At 42.1% G+C, this 20,697-nt stretch overlaps 1 protein-coding gene across 1 annotated transcript in view; it reads right to left on the reverse strand.

The window, feature by feature from the left end:
* The window catches only part of QRFPR (pyroglutamylated RFamide peptide receptor), a 385,094-nt gene that overhangs the window by 36,526 nt on the left and 327,871 nt on the right, over positions 1-20,697 (reverse strand). Inside the window, exon 5 of the mRNA XM_069242562.1 lies at positions 18,467-18,564. Coding sequence (XP_069098663.1) covers positions 18,467-18,564 — 98 coding nt within the window. The remainder of the gene's footprint in view (positions 1-18,466; positions 18,565-20,697) is intronic.

The following is a 20,697-nucleotide window of genomic DNA, read 5'->3' on the forward strand; positions in this document are numbered from 1 at the left end:
CCGGGACTTTCTTAAGTCCTAGGAGGAGTGTCCGTGTGCCCCCTCTTATTTGTTTGCTATGCCCCCAGACTTTGCCGACCCAGTATTAAAATAAAAAGCAAGCACATGAGGCCAAGCTTGCTTTTTTTTAATGACAGCAAAATTTGTGGATTTGCCGAGATTTTCTCTGTGATTAAAAGAAAATACATTTAAGCCTTGGGTGTTTTCAGTGAGTAAATTCAGAATGTAACTATCATGTCCCTGTCTATGTTTTATTAATTATATTTCCTAACTATAGCATCCCTGTAACCTTTGTTTTTTTAATTGAATTTATATATATATGGAAAATGTCACTTACATTTTATGTACATCTGTTCGTGGCATGTTCCGCTGCAGATTCACATGCTATGCACAGGTCCTGCCATCTAGTGTTGGGCTCAGAGTGTTCCAAGTTGTTTTTCTTCGAAGAAGTCTTTTTGAGTCACGGGACCGAGTGACTCCTCCTTTTCGGCTCCATTGCGTATGTGCATCGACTCCATCTTAGATTGTTTTCCCGCAGAGGGTAAGCTGCAGATACACATGCTATGCATAGACTACAAAGCAGTTCTCCTCCCATAAGTGTTGGTCAGCCTGTAGGAGTTGAAGTTGTTTGAAATAGTGTTCTTAGTATAGCCAGTCCTACTGTGGCTTGTTGTGTTGCTAACATATCTACACAGTAATGCTTGGTAAATGTATGGGGTGTTGACCAAGTGGCTGCTTTTCAGATTTCTGTCATTGGTATATTTGCTAGAAATGCCATTGTTGCTCCTTTCTTCCTAGTGGAATGTGCTTTTGGTGTAATTAACAGCTGGCTTTTAGCCTTTAGGTAGCAAGTTTGGATGCACTTTATTATTCATCTGGCTATGCCTTGTTTTGATATAGGATTACCAGTATGGGGTTTTAGGAATGCGACAAACAGCTGTTTAGAAATTCTGAATTACTTTGTTCTATCAATGTAATACATTAAAACTCTTTTAATATCTAATGTATGTAGTGCTCTTTCTGCCACTGAGTCTGGCTGTGGGAAGAAGACTGGAAGTTCCACTGTTTGATTTAAATGAAACAGCAAGATGACTTTAGGTAGGAATTTTGGGTTTGTGCGAAGTTCTACCTTATGTTTGTGTACTTGTATAAAGGGTTGTTCAATAGTGAATGCTTGTATTTCACTAACTCTTCGTAATGAAGTGATTGCCACTAGGAATGCTATTTTCCATGTTAGGAATTGAATTTGACAGGAGTGCATGGGTTTAAAGGGTGGACCCATGAGTCGTGTGAGTACAATATTATGAGTCCATGAAGGTATTGGTGGTGTTCTTGGAGGTATGATACGTTTTAGACCCTCCATGAAAGGTTTGATGACAGGCACTCTAAATAGAGGTTTGTTCTGTATATTTTGCAAATAAGCTGAAATAGCTGTGAGATGTATTTTAATGGATGAAAAAGCTAAATTAGCTTTTTGTAGATGGAGTAAATAACCTACAATATCCTGTATGGTTGCATCAATGGGTGTTATGTGTTTGGATTGGCAGTAAAAAACAAATATTTTCCATTTGTTTGCATAACACTGTCTGGTGGTGGGTTTTCGTGCTTGTTTAATCACTTCCATACATTCTGGTGGAAGATGCAGATATCCAAACTCTGAGATTTCAGGAGCAAGATTGCTAGATTGAGTATTGATGGATTGGGGTGCCTGATTTGTTGTTTGTTTTGTGTCAACAGGTCCGGCCCGTTTGGTAGTTTGATGTGTGGTACTAGTGACAGGTCTAACAATGTTGTGTACCATGGTTGACGTGCCGACGTTGGTGCTATAAATATGAGTTTGAGTTTGTTTTGATGCAGTTTGTTGACCAGAAATGGAACGAGCGGGAGAGGGGGAAAAGCGTAAGCAAATATCCCTGACCAGTTGATCCATAGAGCGTTGCCCTTGGATTGAGGGTGTGGGTACCTGGACGCAAAGTTTGGGCATTTTGCGTTGTGGTTGGTGGCGAACAGATCTATGTCTGGTGTTCCCCACTGGCAAAAGTACTTGTGAAACACTTGGGGGTGAATCTCCCACTCGTGTGTTTGCTGATGATCTTGGCTGAGGCTGTCTGCTAATTGATTGTGAATCCCTGGAATATATTGAGCTCCAGGTGAATGTTGTTGTGAATTGCCCAATGCCAAATTTTTTGTGCTAGAAGGCAAAGTTGTGATGAGTGGGGTCCTCCTTGTTTGTTTAAGTAGTACATTGTTGTCATATTGTCTGTTTTGATGAGAATGTGTTTGTGAACAAGAAGAGGTTGAAAAGCTCTTGGTGCTAGGAACACTGCTAGGAGTTCTAAGTGATTTATGTGAAGTTGTTTTTGTTTGGTGCCCCATTGTCCCTGAATGTTGTGATTGTTAAGATGTGCTCCCCATCCAATCATTGATGCATCTGTTGTAAGAATGGCGTGAGGCACAGGGTCTTGAAAATGCCGCCCTTTGTTTAAATTTGTGGAATTCCACCACTGAAGCGATATGTGTGTTTGGCGGTCTATCAACACTAGATCTTGAAGATGACCATGTACCTGCGACCATTGTTTTGCAAGGCACTGTTGTAAGGGCTGCATGTTTAATCTTGCATTTGGGACAATGGCGATGCATGATGCCATCATGCCCAACAGTTTCATGACAAATTTGAATGTGTACTGTTGGTTTGGCTGGATGTTTGGCAATATGCTGTGGAACGATTGTACCCATTGTGGACTTGGGCTTGCAAGTGCTCTTTGAGTGTTTAATGTGGCTTCTAAATAATGCTGAATTTGTGCTGGTTGTAGGTGCGATTTTTGGTAGTTTAATGAGAACCCTAGTGTGTGTAGGGTGTTTATTATGTAACGTGTATGATGTTGGCACTGTGTTTGAGTGTTGGCTTTTTTTTAGCCAGTCGTCGAGATATAGAAAGACATGTATATGTTGTCTCCTTATGTATGCTGCAACTACAGCAAGGCATTTTGTAAATACTCTGGTAGCTGTTGTTATCCCGAAAGGTAACACTTTGAACTGGTAATGTTTTTTTTGTACTACAAACCTGAGATATTTTCTGTGAGCTGGATGGATGGGTATGCGAAAATACGCATCTTTTAGATCCAGTGTTGCCATATATTCTTGCTGTTGTAGCAGTGGGACTACATCCTGTAGTGTCACCATGAGAAAGTGTTCTGATTGGATGTAGAGATTGAGAGTCCTGAGATCTAGTATTGGTCTCAATGTTTTGTACTTTTTGGGAATGAGGAAATACAGGGAATAAACCCCTGTTCCTTTCTGATGATGTGGCACAAGTTCTATGGCTTGTTTGAGTAATAGTGCCTCTACTTCTGTTTGCAACATTGAAATGTGTTGAGATGGGAGTTTGTGTGTGTTTGGGAGAATATCTGGCAGAGTTTGTGTGAACTCTATGCAGTAACCATGTTGGATAATGGATAAGACCCAATTGTCTGTTGTGATGGGTAACCAGTGGGTGTGGAACTTTTGTAGTCTTCCTCCCACAGGAGAAGTGTGGTGAGGGAAGATGTTGGTAAAGTCACTGTTTGGTATGAGTGGGTTGCTTTGAGAGCTGGTATTTTCGTCTAGATCAGGGAAATTGTCCTCTGTAGGTTCCCCGAAACCCCACTCTCAGGTATTGCGTCTGGTAAGAGGGTTTGGCTTGGGAGGTAGATGGCTCAGATGGTTGGGGTCTAAAGCCTCCCCTATATTGAGGCTTTCGAAATGAGCCTCTGTATTGGGTTGAATAAAGCGCCCCTATAGCTTTGGCAGTGTTGGCGTCTTTTTTCATTTTGTCAATGGCTGTTTCAACCTGTGTGCGAATAGTTGTTGCTCGTTAAAAGGCATGTTGACGACAGCCTTGTGAATTTCAGTTTTAAATCCTGACGACCTAAGCCATGTCGCCTAATGGTGACAGACGTATTGATAGTTCTTGCAGCTCTGTCTGCAGAGTCTAACGATGACCTGATCTGGTTGTTTGCGATTGCTTGTCTCTCTTCTACTATCTGCTGGGCTCTCTTCTGTTGGTCCTTGGGGAGATGTTGGATAATGTCTTTCATCTCATCCCAGTGAGCCCTGTCATATCTGGCCATTAGGGCCTGCGAATAGGCTATGCGCCATTGATTAGCTCCCATTGATGCCACCCTTTTACCTGCAACATCGAATTTCTTACTTTCTTTATCTGGAGGGGGCGCGTCCCCAGAGGACTGGGAGTTAGCCCTCTTCCTTGCTGCGCTGACCACTACGGAGTCTGGGGGTAGCTGTTGGGTAATAAAAATGGGGTCCGATGGTGGTGGCTTATAATTCTTTTCTACCCTTGGAGTAATAGCTCTTGCTTTAACTGGTTCCTGGAAGATTTGATGTGCATGTTTTAACATGCCAGGAAGCATGGGTAGACTTGGTAGGAGGCGTGAGTTGAGGACAATGTGTTAAATAAGAAGTCATCCTCAAGAGGTTCTGTGTGCATGGCTACGTTGTGAAATGCAGCTGCCCTGGCTAGAACCTGTGTACATGAGGTGCTATCCTCTGGGGGTGATGGCTTTGATGGATAGCACTCTGGACTATTATCTGAAATGGGATCATCATAGAGGTCCCATGGATCAGTGTCATCTTGTTGTGACTGCACAGAGTGTGAAGGAGACTGTGCAGTGGGGGTAGCAGGCGGGGAGAGAGTTAGGTGGGGAGAATGAGGAGACTGGTGAGGTGAAAACTGAGGAGGAGGAGATTTTTCTCTTTGTTTTGGCACTTTAGCTGGTGGCTGATCAGTGTCCAAATGTCCATGAAAGGCCAGTTTCCTCTTTGTTCTTAGAGGATTTTACCAGTGTCTTTATGGATTTGTATTCTGGCCTGTTTCTCATCAAAATCCTCCATTTGTGTCACTTCTTCTGCAAATATATGGATTTCTTTTAATTGCTTTGAAAGTCCATGCTCCTTGATGTATGTGTACTTTTTCTGCTCCGAAGCCTGCTTCTTCGGGATCGAAGGGCCTGAAGTACTTGTTGGCCTCGGCTCCGAGAGTGACTTTCGGGGCTTCGACTCAATGGGTCGGTGCCTTATCATTTCAGGCTCGAGTCCGAAGGCTTTGTTGTTGGTGTGGCCTTTCTCGGTGCCAAAGATGTTGCTTGGTCATCGGTAGTTTTCTTACGGGTGGAGCCATGGCCTTCTGTATTTGGGCTTGGATTGGGTCGAGGCAAGCGTACTCACGTGCTGGCCCGATGTTAGTGGTTGGTCGATGTCGGACTTGTGTTCAGAATCGGACCCCCAAACGGAGACGACGGTGTGGATCATCTCCTCCTCTTCTGCGTCGAGGCGTTCGGTGCTTCTGGACGCCATCTCTAACCTTCACGCTCTTCGGTCTCTGAGAGTCTTTTTCGAGCAGAAGGATCTACAGGCCTCTTGGTGATGCGGAGATAAACACAGGTTACAAACTAGATGTTGGTCCGTGTAAGGATACTTGGCGTGGCACCGAGGGCAGAATCTAAAGGGGGTCCGGTCCATGAGGCTTCGACAAGACTTTTGGTCGGGCCTGCAAGGCCCAAGTTGGGCGTGGGTGCCCCGAAGGGCAAGTAGAGATCTGTATCCGCCAGTACTGAGGTGTCGATGATAGATGGTACTCGATCAAAAACAATACCGATGAATTTAGAGCGTTTGTAATATTTTTCCGACTCGAACAACCGGAGTGAAAAGAAACAAGTCCGAACCCGATGGCGGAAAGAAAACAATCTAAGATGGAGTCGATGCCCATGCGCAATGGAGCCAAAAAGGAGGAGTCACTCGGTCCTGTGACTCGAAAAGACGTCTTCAAAGAAAAACAACTTCTAACACTCCGAGCCCAACACTAGATGGCAGGACCTGTGCAAATCATGTGTATCTGCAGCCACACATGCCATTGAATATATATATATATATATATATATATATATATATATATATATATATATACTGTTTACTGTTTACTTTTCTGCTGAATCTTTTATTCCCCTAAAAGCCCGTCAGCAGAAATCTCAATTATCTAAGCTCATTTAGCAGAATGTAATTTAGTTTTGAAGAATATTTTTCACAAAAGGCAATCCTAAATGACAAATTAGTGACCCCATGCCTAAAAGATGATGTACGAGATTTTATGAAGAAAACAGCCCTTGTCATTTTATTTTAAAGAACTGTATATAACGGATAAAGCTACCTTGAATGTAATGATATAGTTCACTTTAAAGTGGGGGGAAAACGCTCGCCCCAAAAATTGATAGCACTTTAGTTTGATCTAAAAGATAACTTCTTAGGACTGTTTGATGTAACCCCCCCATCCATCCCTGTAAATTACATAAATCGCACCAGCATGAATTATAAAAATAGAGAGACAAAGTACTCAGCAAATGTATTACCTAAACACATGTATGAGGTGTAAAAGAATGATTTGGGGTTCTAAACAGTTCAAAGAAACATAAAATAGATTATAACAGCAAATTAAGAAATTTAAGTAAAAAATGAAGTTAATTACACTGAATTTAGCTAAAGCATTTTATTTACTTGCATAACATTCTAATGAATAGTTTTGTTCAAAGGCTATTTTTGTCTTCAAAATTGTGCTTTCATAAATGTGAGCGCTAACACAGTTTAGCGCCAAAATGTATACTGCCGGCTAGCGCCATTCCAAGAGGCCTGCTGGGCGTCTTATTTATGGAATGGCGCAATCCAGCGCAAAGGGTGGGCTAACGTCATGGAGAATGACATTAGCCGGGTGGGGGTGGCAGTATGGGAGAAGTGAGTTTAATGTTAAAAACTGACAGGCTGGTGAGAGTAAAAAAAGATGACTCTGACCAGCCTAGCAATATTTATTGACGCTAAACCTACCAAACCCATTGACTCCTGTCTTTTAAAAGACAGGAGTCATGCCCACCACCCCAATGGCCAGCACAGGGGACAAAGGCACCCAGTGCCATGTATGGGGGCCCATTTCTAGGCCCCATATGGCACTTTAAGAAAAAAATTTGAATACTTACCTTTACTTACCTGGATTGGCGTCCCCCATCCTCCGCTGTCCCTTTGGTGTGGGTGGGGGTGTCCCTGGGGCCTGGGGAGGGCACTTGTGGGCTTATTCCATGGTGTTCCACCATTGAAATGGGCCCACAGGTCCCCTAACGCCCGTCCTGATTCAGGCATTAAGTAATGGCTCTAAGCAAGCTTAGCGCCATTATTTAGGCCCGTCTACCTCCCGTGTGCCATTTTCGCATGGGAGGATAAATAAGGTGCTAGGGCTTTTGAGTCATTTCTTACCCGGGAACGCCTACCTTGCACCTCATTGATGCAAGGCAGTTTTACGCAGGCAAAATATGAGTTTAACTGCAATATTTTGGCACTAGACATGTCTAGTGGCAAAATATAAATATGGAGTTAAGTTTGCGCCAGATTTGCGTAAAAAAAATTAATCAAATCCAGCGCAGAGTATAAATATGCCCCTAAGTGTGAGACAGTGGAACCCTTACAAAGTGCTATTGAAATACATCTCTTCCATGTTTCAGTCAGTGAAAAAGTATGTAATAAATAAGAAAAGCTTGATCGCTTCCTTTCATCCCATATGTAAGTACTGAGTATACATTTTCTTATGTGGGCATTTTAATAGTGCTTTTTTTCCCATCAATTTAGCGTATAGTAATCCAAAGAAAAGTAGTGCAATACAGAAAAAAACGTAATTACTTAAACAACGAGAGACAATGATTTGGGGAGAAGGGCCAGCTTTTGGCATGAGCGAGGTGGGCCCAGGTCCAAGGCACTTACATTTAGAGGGCACACATGCAGTTGACCTTTCAAGCTGCAGTGAGAGTTACCACTGCAGCATTAGAGTGTTGCTCCCTGCATTCGTTGGTCGCTTGGTCCACATATTAAAAATGTTAAATTATAACATTAAGATTAATTAAAAGTTTTTTTCCTAGCCGTGGCACTTTCATTTCAGACGCAGGCTGGGTCACGTGCACACTGCACATGGATATCGAGGCTTTCAATCATGAGTGACATGACAGTGCTCAGTTATTGACAGCAGGCAGACTGACTGGGTCTGCACTTGAGCGAAGTCTTAGTGCACAAGTCAGGATGGACTGATGTCTTTCTATGACCATTCAGATATTTACACTTGTGGCCTTTTCTACCAGTCCAACGTTAGTGAGTCAGGGATCACAACAACAGCCTCCCCGATCTGTTAAGGTGAGTTGATTTTGTCTTCTCCAGCTAATCCTGGTGCTGCTTCTATGCTGTTTACTAACATAATCAGCAAGGGAGCATCGTAATAATTTGCTCAGGAGACAAAAGTAGGTCTACTGTAGGAGGCAGCACTGAGGTGGCAGGTTTGGGTTTACAGAGAAGCGTATAGCCAATTACTTTATGGCGACATTCTAAAGCTGTGCAATGATTAGGAATTTTCTGTCCCTTGTTGTCTTGCCTTGCAGCATCTGCTATTCCCTCATCATCATGCCCAGTGCACAGCTGTTATAATATGTGCATGATAATATGTGTGAGATGTTGCGCTAGTCTATTATAATTGACATGTTGTATTCTTTTAAAATATGTATTGCGCGAATTAGGAATGTCGTCTGGTGGAGGTTACATACTGTGAGCAGTTTGCTGTTTGAAGCCGCCACTGAAAGAAAGTTCCTGGCTGTGGGTAATGTGGATGAAACTTAATAAACCATCGATTTACTAGAACAAAAGTGCAGCCTCTGTTCTTGTTTCATTTGGTGACAATCTTGTGTCACCCACTGCTATTTTCATTATGGCACCTCAAACATTTTCCTGACCCGTTTGGGCCACTAAGTCTTCCCGGAGATATCAACAGCTTGACGGACCCTACTCACATGGATACAAGCTTCATTCGGTGTCCTGTCAAGACTCATTCTACACAGTGAAGTTTCACTGAGAGGTACTTTGTTAATTTTAGAATTTTTACAAAGTGGACTGGGCCTTCTTCCTCTTGCCCCCTACGTGCACTCCGTAGGATTTACATGTACAGTGTTGCTTAGCAACACTAGTAAACAAGTCATGCGATCACTTTCAGCATGATTTCTTCCTATGCACATCAGTTCTCTTGCCTGCATGACGGTATGTATAGCATGCCCTGCCCTGGTCATGACGTTTACAGAATATCTGACATAATTACTACTCTGAAGCATTTTCTGTACTTATCTATGATACACACACAATTCTGATAGCTCAACTTACTTGTTGATTCTCACAGCTTAATTCTGAATACTTTAGTGGATCACGGATCACCTGCACGTATTCGCACAGCTTTTTATGACTTTTTGAGAATATTTTATTCAGACTTTTGAGCATAAATGAAAATAATATATGATTACCGCACAGCTGCATTCTACATAGCGGATTAAGGTGTTCTATTGCGATGATTTGCACAGCTTGTGCAGTTCCCAGTGTACGTTTATTGTTATACCTACAAGCTAGTTTTGGGCTCATATAGGGTTGTTCAGATATCCTATAATTATACAGCATTGCATTTGGGTAATACCTTCATTCTTCCATGGCTCAACAGATTACCCAACCTCTACCTTTTCTTAAAAATCCCAGAAAACCTAATATAAAGTGGCCCCAGTGGTTCAGGTTACTTGAGAACCATTTAGTGGCAATTGATGCTTTTGAGTATAGCCCAGCCCGAATGTTTGCGTTAGTGTTTGGCAGCATTGGTCAAGCAGCTCAACAGATTTTCAATAGCTTAACACCCATACCTCCTTCACAAGCCATATAGATGTTAAATAGAACAGGGCTCAATGAGGGGCCTGCGGGACACCGGAGATGACTGTGGATTCTTCAGAAGAATATGGGCCCAGCTTAATCATCTGTCTTCTGTTAGAAAGAAATGACTTTAACCTCAAAAAGGCCAGTCCAACAATTCCACAATCTCTGACACGCTGGAGAAGATTTTCATGAGAGATGGTTTCAAATGCAGCAGATAGGCCTAATAAAATCAATAGTGTATTTTTACCAGCATCCAATGTCAATTTTAAATTTTAGTGTGTCTGCGACTTCCATCAGGGTGGATTCCGTGGAATGCTTAGGACAGAGCCCTGATTCCCCAAGGTGCAGTACATGACTTATTCTATGAAGGTTATCAGTTGGATATTAACCAACTTTTCTATTATTTTGCTCCAGGCTGGCAGCTATGAAATAGGACGTTGGGTAGATAAAATTGTGGGATCTATTAGAGGCTTCTTCTTCCGGGGTTTAACCACAGCCAATTTCCATTCCATCAGGACCTCTGCTGTCCTCGAGGAATTGTTCAATATCTGATTTACCACTGGTTTAACTATATCCCAACCCTTATGTAGGACATGTGGGGGGCATTGATCATTGGGTGATCCAAATTTACAGGTTAAAATAGCCTGGCGGGATGAAGCCAGTGAAATTTCTGGTTTTATATTTTTTATACATTAATTTATATTTTTAACTATTTTAATTAATCAAATTTAATTTCACATTATTGAGGTGTTATTTCAATTCCCAACACCCATTATTTTAGGAGGGTGTTGGAGTGCGAGTGGTTGGTCATGTGTAATGTTGGACCTATGTTACTACAAATGTATAAGGTATACCTGTAAGTTACTACAAAAGTGTAGGGACACGATTTAGGGTTGGTGGGAGGAGTTACTCCATCACAACGATGACAGATATGCTGTCTGCTGAAATCTAAATCCCATTATATCCTATGGGATTTCGATTTTGGCAGATGGGATATCCGTCACTATTGTGACAGAGTAAACTCTAAATCAGGCCCTAAGTTGCTACAAAATTGTAGCTTGGGACCAGCACTTTGTAGCAAGTTCTGTAGCACCACACAACACACAACAGAGTACAGTTTGTAAACCAGGACCACAATTTGACAAACTTTACCTGAAAAATACTTACTTTGACTCAGGAGTTATTCAAGTAATAGATTATTCTGTACCAAATAAAACCAAAGTGGTGTCCTGTGGGACATTTGTCTCTTTACAATTAATGTACGGCTAGTGTGATTGTACTCCTTAACCTGGTATGCAAAATGTAAAAGGGCCATCACCTCCAACCACAAATAAAAATGAGAATATCTTAAAATAGTTCATGTTTGTAAGACATGTCAATTTACTAGTAACAAAGGAGATGATTTCCCCCTATCATCACACTTGTCCACTTCCATTCAATCAGTTAATAGTCATATACAGAATCAAATGAATTCTTCACCTCATGGAAAGATAATGAGGGGATCTGACAAAGGGTATCAACCACTGTCATGATTAAAGTCCTTCTAACAGTCTCAACAGTGCTTTGAACATCATACAGTTGTCCCAATCTATGAGTTAATACTCAAATATTCACATCATATTTCACCTATTTCTTTGCTTTTATGTGAAGAGAGATTTTATGGCAAGCAGTACCACTGAAGTCAATTTCTTGGATGCAAATCTGATGACTTTGAAAGGACCCACAGCAGGAACACCACACTATCACCAATTAAGTTGACCCCAATACTTCATATCCCATCTTTGAATGATTGAAGACTTTCAGACTTATAGAAAACTATCCTGTAAGTTGATTACATATGCAGACTAAGGACCCTATTTTGAGTTTGGCAGACGGGAAAGCCTGTCAGCCAAACTCCCGACAGAGTGGCCGCCATCTACGCAGTGAACTCCCCACCGGTGTCATTAAGAGTTTCCCACTAAGTCAGCGGGCGGAAACCTGAGTTTCTGCCCACTGGCCTAACGGGAAACAGGCTACAGCATTGTCTCCGGCTCATAATCTAAATGGCAGCAATACCGTAGCCAGCAGGGTGCAACAGCACCTTTGCAATGTTCGCTGTCTGCAAGTGCATTGGAAGTGCAGGGTCCCCCCTGGGGCCCCCGGCATCCATTCTCCACCAGCCTTTTCATGGCAGTGCTACCGCCATGAAAATGCTGGTGGAGGACGAGGTAATAATCCCCAGGGCATCGCTGCTTGCAGTGCCGCCCTGATGGATTGGAGCCGCCACCAATCTCCAGACTGCTGGGATCTTTGATCCTGGCAGAACTGGTGATTCCCAGGGTCGTAATGTGGCGGTCGGACCGCCTTATTGGTGGTGGTCTGACCACCATCAGCGAGTCTGGCGGTCTAGTGACCTCCAGGCTCGTAATGATGCCCTATGTCTATGTCAGCATTGTGATCATACAAGGTAAATGGCTTTGCTACCATCATAATGTATGGCTGAAGTTTATCACTCTGTGTGCTTATGATGGGGAGCAAATGTAGTACAAACAGAAAGTCTGATTGCCTACCTGGGCCCTTTGCAAATTCTTGCCTTTGTTTCTTTAATGTAGGCGCATGATTAAGGAGTTTGTCAATGTCAGTTGTCTAAATGGTTAGCCTGAATCAAGTCATACTTTAGTGCAATATCACCCTTTCCTCTCAAACCATTTCTGGACAAATTTTGCTATTCACCACTTTCAATAGAACTATTAATTAGATAAGAACCTTAACCCCTTGGTCGCCACGGATGTAATTGTTACGTCCTTGGCTGTGGCGCTGAGGCGCAAAGGACATCACATTTTCGTTCTGCAACTGGCTCATGGGGGGAGCACTAGCGACCTCCTCATGAGCCTCCCACCCCCCTCCCCACCGATGGAAGGGGAATCACTTCACCTTCCACACCCGTCCCCCGGTTCCCCTCACATTCCCCAGTGACATCTGATGACATCTGCACGCCATCGCACACTGAGCTCATCAGAGGTCGCCTCCCATTTCGCTGGAAGCTCAGCTTCCAACGTGACAGAGGAGAAACAGAGGCTTTTCCTTTCCGTTTCATGTCTCTCTGAGCATTACTGCAGCACGATCGCTATGTGATCGTGCTGCAGGAATGCCACCAGACACCAGGGAGTTTGTTTTTATTTTTAAATTGTCATAAGGGGAGTGATCCCTTTGGCAAGGGTTGCTCCCCAAGGGGGGGATTTTTTCCTAAGGCCATTTCTGCCCCCGGGGGCAGATGGGCCTATATTAATTAGGCCAATCTGCACTTGGGGGTGGACAGAAGCAACTAGACACCAGGGGATTTTGTTTGTTTGTTTGTATTGATAAGGGGAGCTCCCCCTTAGGCAAGGGTCGGTAGCTTGGTAATGAACAGTTAGGTTTCACTTATGAGACAGGTATGTAAAGCATTTAAAAATCACAAAACAGTAAATAAGTAAAACACAATAAAAATTCAACAATTTATTTTAAAAAAAGTATATTTGTATCTTTAAAATGAAACCAAAACAATTAAAATCAGATAAGAGGATTTTGAGATATGAAGTTTTAATGAATTAATGTTTTCTAGTGCATAGAAATGAAAAGTGCCAATCTGGTCACACTAGACCGGTGCAAAGTCAAAGTTTGAGGCCGACCAGGATGGAGTCTATGGTCAAAAGTTCATCTTCAGACTTAGGCCCATATTTATACTTTCTTTGCGCTGCATTTGCGTCATTTTTTGACACAAAAGCAACACAAACTTACAAAATACAATTATATTTGGAAGTTTGCACCGCTTCTGCGTCAAAAAATGACACAAATGTGGCGCAAAAATAAATAAAAATAAAAGTCCTTTGTCTTTTCTTCAAGATTGTTTTTAGTGAGATGAAGTTACCAATCCGATCTGACCTCCTCGAAGCCCCCTCTGGATACGCATCACTGGAGACCTCAGTGAAGAATTCTGTGAAGTTTGGACTTAAACGTTTTTTCGGGACGAAAATCTTCGTCTGGGTCTAAGTTGAATCTTGATCCGACATCCCTGGAGCCCTCCTCGAATAAGCTGCAAGGGAAATCCCAGTCAACTTTTTATGTACGGACGTTGTCATTTTTTGGAGCTTTTTCCCTCCCACATCGGACGATGCTCCACAGCAAGTCAATTTCGATTCAACCTTGCTGGATTGCCTTTCCAGCAGCCCCCGGTGAAATCCTGAAGTCGAGGGCTCTGGAGCTTTTCAGTGTGACGGTCAACGTAAGCCGACTTGACTCTCGATGGCGGTTTGGTCCCTTTATGGAGCTTTTTACCATAAGTTCTCCAGTCTTCTCCAAACATCTGGGTCTTCTTCCAGAAGGTCTTTGGAGGTCCTTTAGGAGTCCACAGCTCAACCCAAGGTTCCAGAAGCTCTGAATTGCTCCTCAAGGACTAGTTCTCCAAATGACCACTAGACACAGGTCAGTTCCTTTAGGTTTTGATGCGGGGGACACTGGTTGGCTATTTTTTACCTGTAGCAAGCCAAACCAGTTGAAGATTAGGCCTTTTCTGCCCCACGGGGGTAGATTGGCCTATAATAGTTAGGCTGATCTGCTCCCCCGGGGAGCAGAAGACACTAGACACCAGGGTTTTTGTTTTTTTACATTGATAAGGAGAGAGACCCTTTAGGCAAGGGACGTCCCCCTGGGAGGGTAAATAGTTTTTAGGCCATTTCTACCCCACTTGGGGGCAGATCGGCCTATTTTTCCTAGGCTGATCTGCCCCCCTTGGGGGCAGAAACCACTAGACACCAGGGATTTGTTTTCCACCAATTTCACGTAAGGAGAGCCACCCCATAGGCAAGGGTTGCTTTCCTGGGGGAAAATGTATTTGAGGCCATTTCGGCCCCCCTTGGGGGCAGATTGGCCTATTTTTGTAAGGCTCATCTGCTGGGGGGGGGGGGGGGGGCAGAAAGCACACCAGGGAAGATTTTTTTTCCAAAAAAGAGGGTGGAGATATGGCCATACCCCCACCCCCAATAAATGGGGACAAAGCTGTTCTGCCCACTGGTAGGCAGATGGGGCAGTTACCCCTGATCCACTCCCTGGGAGTGCATAAAGCCTACTAGATGCCAGAGAATAAAAAAAAAATAGTGGGTGGTGGATACCAACCAGAAATGGTGTGGTTATGCCCCCACCCCAACTAAAGGATGTAACAGTCTTTCAGCTCTCCCTCAGCACACTTAAAGATCTTATCCCAACGGCAAACTAGAGGACATATGATTCTTTTGGGTTTTGGTTTTACATTTGGGCCATGACAGCTTGTCTAATTCTCAGAATCATTCCATTTGGAATGGTGAGGGCTGCATTTTTTGGACTTTGGGATGCTACCATGTAGAAAAATCGACGAGACCTAGACACATCTGAAAACTAAACATCTGAGTGAGTCCAGGGTGGTGTGCTTCACATGCACCTGACACTATTTTCTTACCAACAATGCCCTACAAACCTCAAACTTGGCTTGAAATCACACATTTTCAGCACTTTTTTGTGATGGAACCTTCTGGAATCTGCAGGAATCCACTAAGTTCCTACCACCAAGCATTGTCGATACAAATTCTGCCCCACTTGTCAGCCTAAAAACTTTTTTTTTCAAACTGCCCTTTTGGACGCGCTTTGGCTCCCCCTAATTTTCAATATATTTTTGGCTTTCCCTGACACAGGCACTTGGTGAGGTACCATTTTTATCAGGACTCTTGGGGGAATGCCGAGTGGAAGGAAATTTGTGGCTACTCTCAGATTCCAGAACGTTCTACCACTGAAATGTAATGAAAGGGTGTTTTTTTTTGCCAAATTTTGATGTTTGCAAAGGATTCTGGGTAACAGAACCTGGTGAGAGCCCCACAAGTCACCCCATCCTGGATTTCTCTAGGTATCTAGTTTTCAGAAATGCACAGGTTTGGTAGGTTTTCCCAGGTGCCGGCTGAGCTAGAGGCCAAAATCCTCCGCTAGGCACTTTGTAAAAAACAGGTCAGTTTTCTTTGGGAAAATGTGATGTGTCCATGTTGTGTTTTGGGGCATTTCCTGTTGTAGGCACTCGGCCTACCACACAAGTGAGGTACCATTTTTATTGGTAGATTTGGGGGAATGCTGGGTATAAGGAATTTTCTGGCTCCTCTCACATTCCAGAACTTTCTATCACCGAAATGTGAGGAAATTTTTATTTTTTTTTGCTAAATGTTGAGGTTTTTAAAGGATTCTCGGTAACGGAAACTGATGAGACCCCCACAAGTCATCCCATACGGGTTCCCCTAGGTGTCTAGTTTTTAAAAATACACAGGTTTGGTAGGTTTACCTAGGTGCCGGCTGAGCTAGAGGCCAAAATCCACAGCTAGGCACTTTTAAAAAAAACAGGTCAGTTTTCTTTAAGAAAATGTGATGTGTCCATGTTGTGTTTTGGGTCATTTCCAGTTGTGGGAACTGGGCCTACCCACACATGTGAGGTACCATTTTTATTGACAGACTTCGGGGAATGTTGGGTAGAAGGAAATTTGTGGCTCCTCTCTGAATCCAGACCTTGGTGCACCCAAGATGTGAGGAAAAAGGTTTTTTTTGCCAGATTTTGAGGTGGGCAAAGGATTCTGGGTTACAGAACCTGGTGAGCGCCCGAAAAAGTCACCCCATCCTGAATTCCCCATGGTATATAGTTTTCAAAAATGCACAGGTTTTCAAGGTTTCCCTAGGTGCCGGCTGAGCTAGAGGCCAAAATCCACAGCTAGGCACTTTCTAAAAAACACGTCAGATTTCAATGTACAAATGTGATGTGTTCATGATGTGTTTCCTGTCACGGGCATTAGGCATACCCACATAAGCGAGGTACCATTTTTATCAGGAGACTTGGGATAACACAGAGTAGAACAACACGTGTTATTGCACCTTGTCTTTCTCTACATTTTTTTTCCTTTCAAATGTAAGACAGTGTGTAAAAAAGACGACTATTTGAGAAATGCCCTGTAATTCACGTGTGAGATGTGCAAATAACTACTGCTTATCAACACCTTAGCTTGTGCCCATTTTGGAAATCAAAGGTTTTCCTGATACCTATTTTTCACTCTTTATATTTCACCAAGTGAATTGCTGTATATTCGGTATACAATGAAAACCCATTGCAAGGTGCAGCTCGTTTATTAGCTCAGGGTACCTAGGAATCTTGATGAACCTACAAGCCCTATATATCCCCACAACCAGAAGAGTCCAGCAGATGTAACAGTATATTTCTTTTGGAAATCTAACATTGCAGTAAGCAGTTACAGAGTAAAACATGGAGAGAAATGGTTGATTTGTTTTACCTCCATTTTTTTTACTTCAGTTGTTATTTTCTGTGGCAAACCTTGTAGGATCTACACAAATGACCCTTTGCTAAATTCAGAATTTTATCTACTTTTCAGAAATGTTTAGCTGTTGGGGTTCCTGCATTGGTTTTACACCCATTTCTGTCACTAACTGGAAAGAGGCTGGAAGCACAAAAAATAGTAAAAATGTGGTATGTCCCAGTAAAATGCCAAAATTGTGTTGAAAAATGTGTTTTTCTTATTCACGTCTGCCTGCTCCTGAAAGCTGGGAAGGTAATGATTTTAGCCTGACAAACCCATTGTTGGTGCCATTTTCAGGGAAAAAAGACAAGCTTTCTTCTGCATCCTTTTTTCACTTTTTTTGAAAAAAAATGAAATTTTCACTGTATTTTTCCTAAGTTCTCCGTCTCCTCCAGGGGAACCTACAGACTCTGGGTACCTCTAGAATCCCTATGATGTTGGGAAAAAAGGACACAAATTTGGCGTGGGTAGCTTATGTGGACGAAAAGTTATGAGGGTCTAAGCTCGAACTGCCCAAACAGCCAAAAAAAAGGCCTGGAACCTGAGGGGGAAAAGGTCTGGCAGCGAAGGAGTTAAGAAGATCTAGTTGAGGTTTTCAAGTAGCATTGCACTGAACGTATGTAACCATATTGGCACAGAGAATGGAACTTTTAATTTTCATTTTCCACATTTAAAAAATGTCCTTAACCAAAATGGAATATTGAATAAGAGTGAATCAGTTAGTTCCCATGGTTGTTACAAAATTTTGGCTTGTTTTGTGTTCTTATGGGTGTCTTGCTACCCACTAGCCTTAGCCCGCCTATCACTGGCTTTAATATTGAAACGTTTCCTATCTCATTCATGACTTATCCTTTGGGCTTTTTTTTATCCATTCCCATTCGTGTCTGTTGAACTCTTGAAGGGAGTGAGGATATCCAAAGTTAACATTGATGGCATGATTAGGATCAGCAGCTTTATACTGTTTAAATTGAGGAGTCATAAAAACAACAGTTTGATCCAAAGGTTTTTTATCTTACAAGGATTAGTTTTAACAAAAAGGGCAGCACCCAATGAAGCAAAAAAATAAACACTAAATGATAATCAGGAATAAAGCGGAAGATAGAATTCAGATACCAAAAATCATACAATTAGTCAAATAAGTTGAAAGCTCTGAGAAAATTAGATTAACAAAGGAAGAGAATATGAATAGTAAAAAAAAAATTGACAGACTGAGTATCAAGCAGCATCTTCTTGGCTTGGTGAAGATACATTTTTGTATGCCAGTAATGTGATCATTGGTGATGTATATGTTAAACATAATTGGCAATATTAGCACATTTATGAATGTTTGTGCAACAGACATACAGAAAAAACACAAAAGAGTGTTAAATACTTACTATACTCATTCATCATATGTACTATATGGAATGGAGCCCAGCAAACTGCGAAGAGGACAACCACTGTTACCATCATGATGATTGCGCGCTTCTTTTTCCTAAATAAACAATTAAAAAATCAGTAGTGACATTGAACACCATACAGAGAGGCATGGGAAAGCGGAATTCGGAAACTTAAATACAGTTCTTGCTATGGACAATTACTGAGATAAGCTGATAGGCAAAAACATCAAACATTAAATGTGCTTACTGTGTACTGAGATAGTTAGGGTTTTAGGTCTTATTAAACTTTGTGACAACTATTCAGTTACATTTAGAAAATTAGCAAATGTGGAATATATTATGAAAGTATAAGATTATTATTTTCAAGTACAGCATTCTAGAGTGCATTAATTATGGCACAATACTATTGCGTAAACTGAGTCTCTGGCTCAACTTTACAATGTTTGTTTTCACACCCACAGTTGACACCCCATTTGACATGAGTGAACCTAGTTCAATGCACCAAACCTTGAATGTGAAAGACAGGTTTGTGTAGCCCCACAGAGCCCCACCCAATAGATATTTCAAGTGGCATCAGTACTTTTGGGCTACTAACAGTCCCAAAACAGGGATACAGGGACACTGTGGTGATTATTATAACCAAATACCACACAAATTGCACTAGGAAAAGGACACTTTAACTAAAAAAGGGTGTTTATTTTAACAGGTGCACACTGTTGCTTAGCACATCAAAAACAACCACACAAATATAATATAAACAGCACAAATGTATGTTGCAAACAACAAGAATAAAATAAACATTTCTACCATGGTTAAAATGTCATCTAAAAACTTAGCACCCTAAAACCTACTTCTATGTGCTATGCTAGAGAGAATGGACTAGCATAGCGTACATTCAAAGGTTCTTAGGAAGAATCAGCATACTGCATACATGTTTACAGCCAAGCACTGTAATTATCAGTAAGAAGTGTGATAAGGCAGCATCTCTGGCAATCAAGGTCATCTCTGGCAGTATCTTGTGTGATAATCTGGGGCAAAAGAACTCTCCTGACAAATGGTCTAGTGGCAGTCGTTTTATGCTATATTGTATCCAAGGTGGGATTTCCAGCATAACCCTAGGAATGACTGGTATAACCAATGGCCACCAGGATGCTAGTCTAAGATTAATTCTTCTAAACAATAAAAATATAACAATTAAGACTACACTGTTTTGGTTATTGTTCTTGTTTGACCTTGAAATTTAGATAACAAAGAAGTTGTTTCAGATTGATGTAGCGCAGGTACTGTGTTGATGCCTATGTCTGAGTAACTTGAAATGTTAACAGGTTCTTGGAAAGATAAGAACAGGAGACATCTCCGTAAAAGGCAAACATATTGATGATTATGCAAAGATACAGAAAACAGAGAATACTGGGCATATTTAATTTACTTATAGATATCTAGCAAAGTTCAATACCTTAGCCCAGGGACTGTAAATTAAATGCTACTGGTGGGCCTACAGCACTGATTGTTCCACCCACTTAAGTAGCCCTTTCAAGATGTCTCAGGCCTGCCATTGCAGAGGCTGTGTGTGCAGTTTTCAACTGCCTTGTTGACCAAGCAAGATAAACCCCTTTCCAGACTCAAACCTTCCTTTTGAATATGTATATCACCCACTAGGGTAGACCTTGGACAGCCCAGAGAGCAGGGTACGTTGCATTTAAAAATGTGGACATGTACATTTGAGTTTTACATGTCCTGGTAGTGAAAAACTCTTAAATTAATTTTCACTTCTGCCAAATGGTAAGTCATAACCCCTTCAAGTTTGGTGCCTCCGGAATCTTGATTTAAAATCCTACCTTATGGTGAAGTCAGATTTTAAATTGCAATTCTGAACATGCCAATTTTAGAAAGTTAATACAAAAAGATAACTGATGGAATGCTACAATTAATCTCGGCCACTGGTAATCACTCAGCACCGCATAGCCACTGGCAATCACTTGAGACCAGATGGCAAGCAAGCCACTGCTTTTATGTCCACCATGTCACCCCAGTTTGGACCCAGCCATCAGTAAATCAGTCTTGACCCTACTCCCTAAGGGAATAGTCCAGCCCTCACTGCCAGGTCAGGTCCTCCCTTGACCGGAATCAAGCATCCTGGGACCGCTTTCAGAGTATCACCGAAGCGGCTGGCAGCTGACTTGTTTCGTATTTTCCATGCTTAATGGATTAGGAAGTCCAGATATCAC

Source organism: Pleurodeles waltl, chromosome 1_2 (assembly GCF_031143425.1).
Source record: "Pleurodeles waltl isolate 20211129_DDA chromosome 1_2, aPleWal1.hap1.20221129, whole genome shotgun sequence".
Taxonomy (NCBI): domain Eukaryota; kingdom Metazoa; phylum Chordata; class Amphibia; order Caudata; family Salamandridae; genus Pleurodeles; species Pleurodeles waltl.